Source organism: Nestor notabilis, unplaced genomic scaffold (assembly GCF_000696875.1).
Source record: "Nestor notabilis isolate BGI_N333 unplaced genomic scaffold, ASM69687v1 scaffold9091, whole genome shotgun sequence".
NCBI lineage: Eukaryota > Metazoa > Chordata > Aves > Psittaciformes > Psittacidae > Nestor > Nestor notabilis.
This window is the reverse complement of record NW_009913323.1, coordinates 7201-20210: the sequence shown is the minus strand read 5'-3', so window position 1 is coordinate 20210 and position 13010 is coordinate 7201. Positions and strand designations below refer to the sequence as shown.

Below are 13010 nucleotides of genomic sequence, written 5' to 3'. Positions count from 1 at the left end.
TGCTCACAGGTCATGCCCTCTGGCCCTACCATCAGCTTTGTTGTCCTCCTCTGGAGGCATTCAAGGGCCTTCACATCCTTCTTGAATGGTGGGGCCCAGCACTGCACACAGTGCTCCAGGTGAGGTTGCACCAGCACTGAATACAGTGGGAGAATCCCCTCTTTTGACCAGCTGGTTGTACTGTGTGATGCACCGGGGGTGCTGTTTGCCCTCTTGCCTGCCAGCACACACTGCTGACTCCTGTTGAGCTTAGCATCAAACCAGCACCAACAGGTCCCTTTCTGCAGGGCTGCTCCCCAGCCACTGCTCTCCCAGTTCATACTTGCGCCCTGTGTTACTCTGTCCTAGATGCAGAATCTGGCATTTGGACTTTTTACATTTCATCCCATTGATCATGGCCCAGTGCTGCAACCTATCTAGATTGCTCTGCAAGGCATCTCATCACTGAGGAGAGTCAATAGCACCTCCCAGTTTGGTGTCATCAGCAAACTTGCTAATGGTATATTCAGCTCCAGGATCCAGATAATTGATAAATATATTAAAAAGAACTGGCCCTAGAATTGAGCCCTAAGGAACACCACTAGTGACTGATCACCAGCCAGATGCTTTTATAAACCAAGAGTTAAATTATTAATTTACTGATACTTCACCATTTAAATAGCATTTTCAGCATTATGCATTGAAGTAAAAATGTGTATACAAATAGCAATTCTTCTGCAGAAATCTGAACCAGCTTTTTTTTTCCCCTCACAGCAAACAGTGCTCACACTGGGAGAGTTAATGGATTATGCTATACAAATGATGGACTTCATCTGTTAACCACTGGTACAGATGATCGGATGCGACTCTGGAACAGCTCCACTGGAGAAAATACATTAGTAAGTTATCAAAGATCTTCAGTTATGTTTTTACTTGCACATAAGTTTAGAAGACTTATAATTTGTGCAATTGTCATTACAACTTTGAGTGTTAATTTCATAAAGAATATAGCTGCTTAATCTCATCATTAGAAGATTGAGTGAGGGGTTGTTTTTTTTTTTCCCAGATTTCTTTAGTTATTTCTACTTATTTAAAAAAACAATATGAAGAAGCTTGGATCTACTTAAAGATTGAATATGGTAACTTTAAGTTAATTTTGTGAGCGCAGCTGGAAGCGCTTCAGACAGTGTTGAAAATGTTCATATGCAGTAACTATTGGTAGAAATGTTTGTTTTCTTTTTTTAACTGTTAGTTGTCAGTGTGCTTGCCACAGGGCAGTTGCCTGTACCTGAGAGTTTCACAAAGTGACTGCCTGGCTTTCTTGCAACTTTCTTTGTGTTCTTGTGGAATCTGTCCTGTGAAGTGGTATAGCAGTGTTAAAAGTATCTATTCCTCTGCATCTGTATTGCAACTAGACTGGGAGGGAGGAATATTAGATCTTTACTGCTTTTCTGGCCCTTTGTATTGCTTGCTTTTTGCTGAAGGTTCCTGTTTTAATTTTCTGTTCAGTAAAGATATGTGTATTTTGAAAGAAGAACATACCACGTAGGTCAGTTTCTGTGGGATTGTAGCCAGTTGTGATTATGGTCTGTCACTGAAAAGGAAGAAATTATACTCTACCTTAGTAATCTTTTACTTCTGCTGCTGAGGTTCAGAACACAGCAAAGAGAATTCTTTATAGACCTTTAAATGAAAGGACTTTTCTGTCTCCATGCCAGCTTGTTCGTTTGAGATCACCATCACCAAAATACATAATAGTTTGTTCACTCTTCTGTCACCAGTTGTATCAGTGTGTTCTGGTTTTCTGCACCTGTTAGTTCATTAACTTGTTACATAGGCTATTTGCAAATTTCTTTTTGGTGGGGAATAGCTTGGTATCCTGCCTTGATTTTTCAAGTCCAGAATTACAGTGTCCAGAGTACTGTGTTTTCACACACAGCCCAGAGGTATTGCTTAAAATAATTTTAAGGCACCAGCAGACAAATGCATATACAGGTCATACCATAGTGCCTTTATTTCCTTTATTTTCCTTTATTTCACCATAGTGCCTACTAGCCAATCCTTTTGATCTCAATGTGATTTTATTTTTTTTTATTTTTTAATTTATTTTTATTTTTAGCAATGAGCCAAATTTGGGGCCTGGTGGATTGTTTCAGCTAGTAAGAGAAACGAATGTTGGAGTTGTATGCATCTTGCATACATCCTTTATCACAAAAAGAATAGGAAGTCCTGATTCACCGAGCATAGGAAGAAATAAATAGAAGGAAGCAGTTTTTCTGTTTGGGTGCTCAAAGGTCAAAGCTAGTTTTTAATCTTTCTTCAGTTCTTGTTTTGGGACCATCCTTTCCTTTCCATTGATCCCCTACCAAGCAGGAACATTTCAACTGAATACGTCCATATATTTGGCTTTTCCCAGCCTCCTCTCTTCTCTTTCGTTGTACATGGGGTTTTTTATGAACAGTATTGTGGCTTGGGAATTGTTGCTGTTCCAGCTCACATGCTTAATTGCTCTTTATCAGCAGAGTAATATGCCTCTTGAAATAACTAGCATTAACAAGACTTAGCACAGTCAATATTTACAAACACTGTCTTCATAAAATGAGCTGTATTTTCCACAAAGGACATGACATAAGCTCCGCATCTCATGAAAATATCCTCTCAGTGTGGAAGAAAAAATCAATGCACTTGTGTGCTAATCAAACTCTGTATACATTTTTGTGACACTTGAGACTGTTTTTTTTTTTCTCAGTACTCCTTTTTATTATACTTTTTTTACATAAATGCTCTTTGCTATGAAAGAGCACACTTTAAAAATAGAGCTACAAGTAATCATTTTCCTTGCCTGGCTCATGCGGACTGGTGCTTATATTTGCCTCAAATTTGGACTCAGGCAATTGATCTGGTATGGATCAAGAACCTGATAAAACAAGACGTTTTTATTAGAATTACAGATCTGTTAGCTTATAGTCGAAATATTTCACACTTAGGATTTATTTTTTAACTGTAGGCCATGAGGTTTAAGTAAGAAGCTTTAAAAGTGACCCAGAGAACTTTGCTAAACTGTACATGTAAGCAAATCTCTGCTTTTTGCAGCAGAAATTTAGAGCAAAGTTTGTAGGAAATACTGTTTGAAAACAAAATATTTCATATATAATGCTATATAGTATTAATGAATTAAATTTAAAACACCATTATTAGAAAAAATACTACCATTAAATCATAAAACAATGTGTGAGGTTAAGGTGTTCATAGTGGACTTCTTCATGGAAAAATTTTGTCAAAATTCTAATTCTTTATTTTGCTTAGAGGTGAGCTATGCTGTTCTCATTAATGTATTTCTGTATTTTCTCATGAATACATTCTTGATGTCTGATAGGACTTAATTAAACTGATCTATCAAAGTGAAATATTTACTGGCATGTTTGGAAACTTTCAGCCTTGGTGAGATTATTGTTTGTACAGGACTTGTCAAGAGTTTGAAATGGACAGGTGCTAATGAGCTATACAACTTAACACTGCTTTTATTTCCAAGATTTCCCACACACCTCACAGGCCAGGTCTTAGAAATGTAGCATTTGCTCCTATCCTAGCTGCCCTTATAGGGTACAGTATTGAATTTCTCAGTGGTGATTTGGCTTTGGCTAGAAGATAGTCTTCTCCTCCCCCCACCCTTAACTAGTCCATAATCATTTACCAAGTTATTCTTTATTTATTTCTCCTTCATAAATCTCTTTCTTCTAATCCCTTTACTTGCCCTTTACTTATGCCATCCTTCTGCTTTTTTCAGTTGTTTTCAATACTGCCTAGTCATGTCCTACTGTTTCTTGGTAATTCATGACGAACAGCCGAGAGAGCTGGGGTTCAGTGTGAAGAAGAGAAGGCTCTGGGGAGGCCCTAGAGCAGCTTCCAGTACTAGTCTCCTTTGCCCCTCTGCTCTGGTGAGACCCCACCTGGAGTACTGCGCCCAGCTCTGGAGTCCTCAGTACAGGAAAGATAGGGACTTGTTAGGGCAGGTCCAGAGGAGGGCCACAAAAATGATCAGGGGGCTGGAGCACCTCTCCTATGAGGAAAGGCTGAGAGAGTTGGGCTTGTTCAGCCTGGAGAAAAGACACCAGGGAGACCTTGTTGCAGCCTTTGAGTTTCTTAAAAGGGACCTAAAAGAAAGATGGGGAGAGACTTTTTAGCAGGGCCTGTTGTGACAGGATGAGGGGTGATGGTTTTAAACTAAAAGCGGGGAGATTCAGGCTGAACATGAGGAAGACTTTTTACAGTGAGGGTAGTAAAACACAGGCACAGGTTGCCCAGAGACATGGTGGGTGTGCCATCTCTGGAGACATTCAAGGCCAAGCTGGATGTGGTTCTGAGCAACCTGATCTAGTTCAAGATATCCCTGCTTATTGCAGGGGGTTGGACTAGATGACCTTTGAAGATCACTTTCAACCCAAACTATTCTATGATTTTATGATTTATATACTGTTGTGCATAGGGAGCTCTTTAAATATCTGAGAGAAAATTCTTATGTTGGATCATCTAGGAAAATGTCCGAGGCAGTAAATTTGAACCAGTTCTAATTTTGGTGATAGCTTAGGTACTTGGCATAGATCTGGCACACAGTAGCCTGTGCAAATTCAATTTCTCAGTGTGGAACTCCATGTTTTTAGGCATAACATTCTCTTTTCTTTTTTTTTCTTTTTTTTTTTTTTTTTTTTTTGAGGTTGATATTAGGGAGAGTGAAATTTAATGAACAGAAAAATGATAGACATCTGTAATTGGAAATCTCAAGAGTTGTAACATTGCGAATCTTAATTGTATTGAGTATTGAAGAAATTAATTTGACCTTTTTAATGTAAAGCGTTTCCTGTAGTTTTATTTAATAGCTAACTTAATAATTCTTCATTTTACAGGTGAATTATGGGAAAGTCTGCAATGAAAGCAGAAAAGGACTCAAATTTACAATCTCTTGTGGCTGTGATCCGGAGTTTGCCTTTGTACCATATGGTAGTACCATTGCTGTTTACACGGTTTTCGCAGGAGAACTGATAACTGTGCTTAGAGGGCATTACACTGCTGTCAACTGCTGTGTATTTCAGCCTAATTTTCAGGTAAGTAAAGTACAAACTATTTCAGATGACCTGGGGTATTTATGCAGATTGCCAAACCATTTGCACAGTAAGTGTTAAATTTTCAGGGATGTGCTTTAATCAAAGATCTTGACATAAGAGGGAGTTCTGTGGCCTGTGTGTTAAGCAAGAAAGGTTGCTCAAGTTATTGGGATGACCCTTTCTATATTGGATCCCTTCCAATATGCATTTTTTCTCAAATAGGTAACTTTTCAATATATACCTATATGATTTTTTAAGGTTATACTATCATTAATAAATGGTATGTATTAAGGCTTTTGCCTGTTTTCTGTAAGACTGAAGAGGAGGCATTTGTCTTCCTCTGAGATACCCAGCACTTATCATAGAAAAAAATTAGGTGAAGTGTACTAGCATTGCTGTCAGTACTGAGAACCTCTCAAGTTGTGAAGGTGATCTTGCTCAAATGCCAGTAGTCATACCAGTCAGTAAATCTATGAGCAGTTTGGGTGAAGTGTTAGGAACTTGATGAGCTACTTAAATTAAGCTGAGAACAGTTTCCCACTCCTTACAGTTGGACCAATAGAACCTAAGCTAATAAGCCTTGCTAGCCCTGGAAGGCAGCCTGGCATGAATAGGCACTGAGATACTAGATCCAGTGAAAGGTGGAATATTCAAATTATAGCTAAGGCATATCTCTTCTGCACTGTTCTTGACTAGTTTTAAAAGCCTTTTGTTTTTTTTAAGAACACTTTCCTAATGAAAGTGCTAGTGTGTTTATATTAAGTCATCTTTGGTGTTCTTTTTGATAAACTGAAGAGGTGAGGCTCATTAAATCTCACTGGAAGTCGTGTTTTCTGGCCCTGGAAATACAAATGTCTTTATAGTGTCTCTGTCTTGACTTTTAAGATCCTTAGGAAGGATCACTTGTGTGAGCATGCACACAAGAACTGCATCATCTGCTATGACTATAGGTTTATGTTGAGAAACATTTGATTCATGTATCCGTGTGATTCCTGATTCTCTTTAAGAATCACCCTTTTCCAGAGTTCAGTTCTATATTGTAGAAGAGCGAGTGGATTTTCTTTCCTTTTTCTTTACTCTGCTTTTAGTTGTATTAAGCTGTATTAAGTTGTATTAAACTCTGATGGAATAACATCACTACAGCCGGTGTGCCAACACCATAGGTAGTGGTAGTGTTATTTTGACTGTGTTCAACACCTATACTTCTAGTTAGCTCATTCTGTCTTGTGACAATTAAGTACAGCCATCAGTCTTCATATAATTCCAATAGAAACTGATTTCCCGGTTCATATTCCTTTTCTGAGAATGTAGTAATCTCTAAAATTTGTGGTAACCTGTTTTATTTTACTCTTGCAAGCAATATTAAATCAGTATGTTTGAAAGTTATTCACAGCTGTACATTTCTATTTTCAGGTACTAGTAAATAAAATCAGTTTTGCTTAACAAAACCTGCTTTGTTGCAAACCATGTTGAATGATCTTGTTCGTACTCCTGTAGCTTAACTCTGCAGTAACTGAATTGTTCTATCACCTGTTCCATTGTCTTGTTTAGGATTAAAGAAATGTTGGTTAGTTCATTTGTATCTGTATCATTCCACTTTATTTTTTGCCTCTGAATGACATATTGGCTTACTTCTAGCTTTGTAGCATTTTGAAACATGTTAAAACATAATTATCTTGTCTAAGAAAATAACATTTTGGGCAACTCTTCTAAGTTTGTCTGATATAAGTTGTGCATCTAGTGGTGATAGGTGTAGTAAATGATTTCTAAAACTTTCTATTTATTAACACATTTGAACTTAGTACACTATCTTCATAGGAAACGAGGTCTACAACTTTTCTTTATAGTTTCTACCATTTCCATCTAGTAGTGAGTCTCTTTTGTTAAGAGTTTTCTTGTATTGATAGTCTTCTAAACATTTTCTGCTGTCTTTAACTCTGCTGAGAGATTTTTGTCCTACCCAACCTTACATTTGGTCCTTAGATTTTCTTCGTATTTTTTCGTATCTTCAAAACTTCTGATTGGTTGCTGCCAGTCCTTTACGCTCTTTGTGTTCATTAATTGTGTTTTAATCACTACCTTAGTTTCACTTCATAACTGGAATAGACTCTAAAAGGAACTTCATCTTTCTACCAATTACATATTTGAGCTAAGAAGCGTCTTCTGTTTGCTCAGAACCATATAATCAAATATGATCACTGATACCCAAGCAACTAGCTATTTGCAGTGCTATGATATTAGTTCTTAGGTCCAAATTAATTAGCAGGTTTGTGTCTGAGATATTGTGTGGTGCTAGCTCCACAGAGTGGTATGAGATTTAGTTAATGTGCCTTTTGAGATGCTGGGAATAGAGCCATAAAAACCGATATGTTATTGTTGGCCTAAATTGTTCTTACGTAAATATCTTTGTAAAGTTAATAAGATGTTAGTCTGCTTGAGTAATAAGAACTGCAGAATTTGGCCCTTTAATAAGAGCCATTAACTTAATAGGAGATCGGTAATTTCAAGGGTGGTGTGGAAGAGGAAATCTTCATTATGCAATCTTTTACATGATGTTTACTGTTGAATCTAATATGCTAGATACCATTGTGCCATATTAGCTGCTTAAAATAATTTAAATAAACAGACAAGAAATGGTGTAAAGCACCATGCATGAATAACATGTCATAAGATTAGGTATGCCTCAGGAAACAATTTTGCTTTAAATTTACAGGTAATTCTATTGTTCAAGACATACCAATGATATCTGCAAAGGTGTTTGGCAAATTAAGTAGTAGGCTAATAAGTAAAGATAACTGCAGGTTAAATTAGGTTTCATTTGTAATCTTTCCTTGGAGTCTTAAAGCATAATATTTCCATATATTGTACCAGAAACATGTAGTACAATGTATGTGTATGTCCTGTACTGCACCATATATGTACTGGCTTTTCTTTTGACTGACTTTAGGAATGAGTCACCATTTTGGTCTGTAATCATTAATTGTAAGTATTACTCAATTCAGTGGATATTAACTGAAGATCTTGCAATGCCAGGATCAGAAAGTGAGACAAGTGGTAATAAAGACTAAATGGAAGTATGCTGATGTCACTATGACATTGCTTACAAGGGGAGATTTTGGTGTGGGAAGAGGTTTTGAAGTTGTAATGATACTCAGTATCATTTCAAAGACAGGAGGCTTGAGTAGACTACTACTGACATGATGAAGTGGGATTTGACCTGTGTATTGCTTTGACATGTCTTTAGCAAGATAGGTAGTATATTTCTCTCATAAAATTATAGACACTAATCTTGTATGTGTGTTATGTACAAGCAAATTCATGCATGGGACCAGTTCAACCAAAGTGAGTATGTCAGCTCTCTTGAGTAAGATTAAATAAATTACATAAATAAGTGTTTATAGGAATTAGGCTCTAAGTTCCTGCACTGTCAGTGTGATTCATAGAATGGTTTGGGTTGGAACGGACCTTAAGATCATCTAGTTCCAACCCCCTGCCATGAGCAGGGATGCCTCACACTAAACCATGTGGCCCAAGGCTCTGTCCAGCCTGGCCTTGAACACTGCCAGGGATGGAGCAATCACCACTTCCTTGGGCAACCCGTTCCAGTGCCTCACCACCCTCACTCTAAAGAACTTCTGCCTTATATCTAACCTAAACTTCCACTGTTTAAGTTTGAACCCATTACCCCTTGTCCTACCACTAGAGTCCCTAACGAAGAGACCCTCTCCAGCATCCTTGTAGGCCCCCTTCAGATACTGGAAGGCTGCTATGAGGTCTCCATGCCGCTTCTCCAGGCTGAACAGCCCCAACTTTCTCAGCCTGTCTTCATATGGGAGGTGCTCCAGCCCCCTAATCATCCTTGTGGCCCTCCTCTGGACTTGCTCCAACAGCTCCATGGCCTTATGTTGATAACGCCAGAACTGCAGAAGATGGCATGGAGAAAACAGAAGGACAGAAAGAGATGCACAAGTCAAAAGGGGTAAAAATATGAAAGACAGAATGACTATCCCAATAGGAATGGGGCCCAAGATCTCATGGGAACAGCAATGTAATATTTCTTTACATGTTGGTTTCTCCTCTATTACTGAACAATTATAATGCAGATATCAGTCAAGATTTCAGATATCAAAGTCCTTAGAGTTTCTGATAGAATTCATGCAGTTCTAGAATTAAATGTACATAATAAAGCAACTTTCCGCGAAGACAGAACTGGAATAGCTTATTGAACTTACGCTGAATCAATGTATTAGTAATGTGCACATATGCACAGAGTTGTTAAAGTGTAAAAGCCAACATGCTTAAAGTAAGGCTTTCATACTGTCAGTCTGAATACAAGACTGGCCAAGAAGTCTGTGTTTCACTAAATAAAGAATGAAGAAAATTAAGCTATATTTTACTGTTAGCTATTTGGTATAGAGACTGTTTGCTTCCATGTGTTTGCAGGGTGCCTTGCACAGTGGGATCTCAGTCGTTAGTCACTACCATAATAGTTATTTATATTAAAAATAATAAATTGGTCTTTCTGATCTCTGCCTTCTCAACAGGATACAGGCTTCAAATTGTTCTTTATTTGTTCTTTTTCTTCCCTACGCATACTGAAAATACCTTTACTTAATGTTTCTTTGTTCCGTACATATGTAATCTTAACATGTCTTACCAGATGCTTTTGAGTTGATTCATGTTTTAAAATTGTAATAAGAAATCTGCCCCCCTCCCCTTTTTTACCTTCTGTATTGAACATAAATCATCTTTTAAGCTTCCTAACTTGAAGTGTCTTCTCATGAAACATGAGAGAGCAAAGAATAAAAGTGAATTTAAGCAATAAAGTTCATTTAAATGTGGGTAGTGCTGTTTTGGTGAGCAATCTGGGAAAAATTATGCTGTGGAATATTTTTTTAAAATACTATTTATCAAGATTACAGTACAAATTAGAAATTGTATGTTTATTTTAAAATAAATATTTCAGACACCTTTATTTCCAGCATTATATCTATGTCACTGTTCAAAAACTTAATGTAAAAGTAATTTTTGCTTACTTTCTTACAGGAACTTTATAGTGGTAGCAGAGATTGCAATATTCTTGCATGGATACCAGCTCTACGAGAGCCAGTTCCTGATGATGTTTCTGAAAAGGTAATGAATTTGTGAGTTTGAACTATATTTTTCACTGCTGTTATACTTGAGGAGGTGGTGTGGAAATTAAATAGGAATTGTGTTTCACCATCAAAATCTGTAATAATTCCTAATTGAGGAGAATTGTCCATTATTTCTGTGCAATTTTTGATTGATGTGGGGTTTCCAGGGGACATTTTCTTTCAGAGTCTGTAAAAATCTTTAGCAAACTTCTAGCTTTTCACTTACTTAAAAGTAGTACTTGTCATTTGGCTATCAGTCTCTTAATGTCTACATAGCTTCCTTAATTTCCACACGGTTTTCCATAGTTTATGCTATTTTGGAATTGGAGAGGTGCCAAAACTGTGTTTTAAGTTGTTTAAGAACATACTGTATAGTAAACAGGAAGATGAAGGGTGCTACATCTCATACACAAATATTTTTGATGCAGAAATATAGTAAAGAAGATTTTAAGCAAGCTTATTTTAATGTCTGAGGCAAGACATTCAGGCTGTTACTAAAAAGATAATCTGTAACACTGGTTTCCAAAACAGTACTTTATCTCGCATAGTATTAGAGCTGGGCTGTAAAAATTTCAGTGAGCAGCTGGAAGAGGAAAAGTTCTAGATTTTAAGGAACTGAAGCCATTCACAGAATCGGAAACTGACAAACTGTACTAATGTTAAAAAAACAAGCTATGTGAATGTTTTGGCTCACAGCATACAAAAATTCTATTTTTCAAAATTTCTGAAATGTTCCATTTTGGATGGGGAAATAAGGATAAAATTTTTTGAATGCTTGTTTTGCTTTGAAGACAACCTGTTTCAAAACTATCCAACACTTAAGCAAAGAAGAAAAAAGTCGCATTCAAAGGTTAGATACCCCATACTCAGAATGTGTTCAGTTGACCTGAAAAGAACAGTTTTGCTATAACTGAGAATTTTGATGAGTGTGAATTGTTTTTTCTTGGTGTGAAAACCAAAACCAAACAGCAGTGAGATTATTTACCCAGCTCTGATTAGAACTGCCCCTTTAAATTTGATATGATGAAGGTATGTAAAATAAGCCATTGTTTTGAAATCTTTTAAGCTACAACTGCTCTTTGCAAATGTCTAGATGAACACTGCCTCTGAAAAGAAGCACTTCTGCTGTCCAGGGCCACTAGTTCCTGCTCCCTCTCATGTGCTAGGACAGCCATTTGAATGCCCATATGACCAGCAACCCAGGATGGAAGTAAACAAGAGAAAAATTCTACCTTGAGTCACTGATTCAGTGCTTTACCTAGCTGCACAAACCCTTTAGCTCTACCCTGGGGAGCTGAGGTGTGAAATGGTTGATGTGGGTAAAGGTCAGGACTGCTTCTTGAAACAGCAGTGCTCAGTTATGCTGGGCCAACAAAATAATGACTTAAAACCAGTGATACAAAACAAACACAGTAATATCCATGTGCTGTGTTTTATAACAGACACTCGTAAAAACTCTAGTCCAGATATTCTTTTGTAGAAATTGGACTTTAGAGTATTATTTCTTTTCATCATTTATCCTGTCTAATCAGTAGAATGCTAAATAAGTAGTTAAAAAAAATCCAGTACCCATAAGAGACACAATAGTTTGTCTTCATATAGTAATTTAAGAAATGTCTTAAGCATTACCCTTATTTGATTTTAGTGTTTCTAATTAAGCAAACCCCTGACTGAATTTTTATTTTCTTTAGTCTCTGCCTCAACAGCATTTAAATCCAGCATATGAAGATGCATGGAGCAGCAGTGATGATGAAGGCTGAATTTCAATTATGCGTTGATATGCAGTTGACATGCAGGCACTGCGTTCACAGACTTCATTTACAGAATTGGATATTGTCTATTACAACTGGATTTTTGGTACAGTTCTGTTAGGAAAAGTTATTTCAGAAATAAGTTTCCACTGTTCTGTGTTTTTTCCTTCACTGTTAAAAGTTAGATCTAAAGGATTGTTTTTTCATGCTTACTGACTTTTATACTTACCCTTACACATTGGCATTCTTTATTCAGTGTTGAATATCTGATGAAAGAAAAACAAAATCCCTTGGCAAAGTAAATATTGCACTGTTTTGGGGGTCACTAATATATAAGGATGTAATACCTTCATTTCCAAGAGGCATGATACAGAGGATTTTGCCTGAAACAGGACTAGCTCAGGGATACTTTATCTTATTTTTATCAGTGTCAAGATGAAGCAGACCATTCATTTTCAATGGCTGTTGGCCGTAGGAGCCAGCGGGATTCTGTGTCTGTTCTTTTGCATTTTCAGTTTAGCCTAAGTTTCTACACAAATGCAGTATTTGGTTCAGAAAGAGGTATAGCTGAAATCATCTATTCATGGTGATCCCATCAGCTAGTATTTGAATCTATCCCAGAAAGTTAAGAATAGAAACTAGTTTAGGGGTTTTGTTGCTCCTGTGAGCAGGTTTTGAGATCAGACTTCCATGTATGAATTTCTCACACTTCCCTAGCAAGGATGAAGAATTCATGCACAAACACAGGCTTGAGGTACAGTACAAGGCAGAGAGTGAATCACACTTCAAGTTAGAAATATCAGATGTAGTCATTCAAAACTGTTTGAATATGTGGTCCCAATGCCTGCTCTGTTTTGAAAGGAGAAGCTTTGTGGGGTTATTTTCTCTTCTCAGTCACTAGTTTGTTCTTCGGACATAGTGTAGTCACCAACCTGAGAGCTGAGTTGGAGGTTCCTAGCAGATGCAGCTGTATAGATGAGAACTTCCTTCCAAAGCAAGGCAGATATTAAGACCACATATTCATACACAAGGAAAAAATATTG

At 37.2% G+C, this 13010-nt stretch overlaps 1 protein-coding gene across 2 annotated transcripts in view; it reads left to right on the top strand.

The window, feature by feature from the left end:
• The window catches only part of ERCC8 (excision repair cross-complementation group 8), a 26734-nt gene extending 14473 nt beyond the window's left edge, over nucleotides 1-12261 (top strand). For both annotated transcript variants that reach the window (XM_010023156.1, XM_010023157.1), the window contains 4 exons: nucleotides 754-878; nucleotides 4884-5081; nucleotides 10128-10214; nucleotides 11908-12261. In XM_010023156.1, coding sequence (XP_010021458.1) covers nucleotides 754-878; nucleotides 4884-5081; nucleotides 10128-10214; nucleotides 11908-11976 — 479 coding nt within the window. In that variant the 3' untranslated portion in view covers nucleotides 11977-12261. The remainder of the gene's footprint in view (nucleotides 1-753; nucleotides 879-4883; nucleotides 5082-10127; nucleotides 10215-11907) is intronic.
• The last annotated feature ends 749 nt before the right edge of the window (nucleotides 12262-13010 follow it).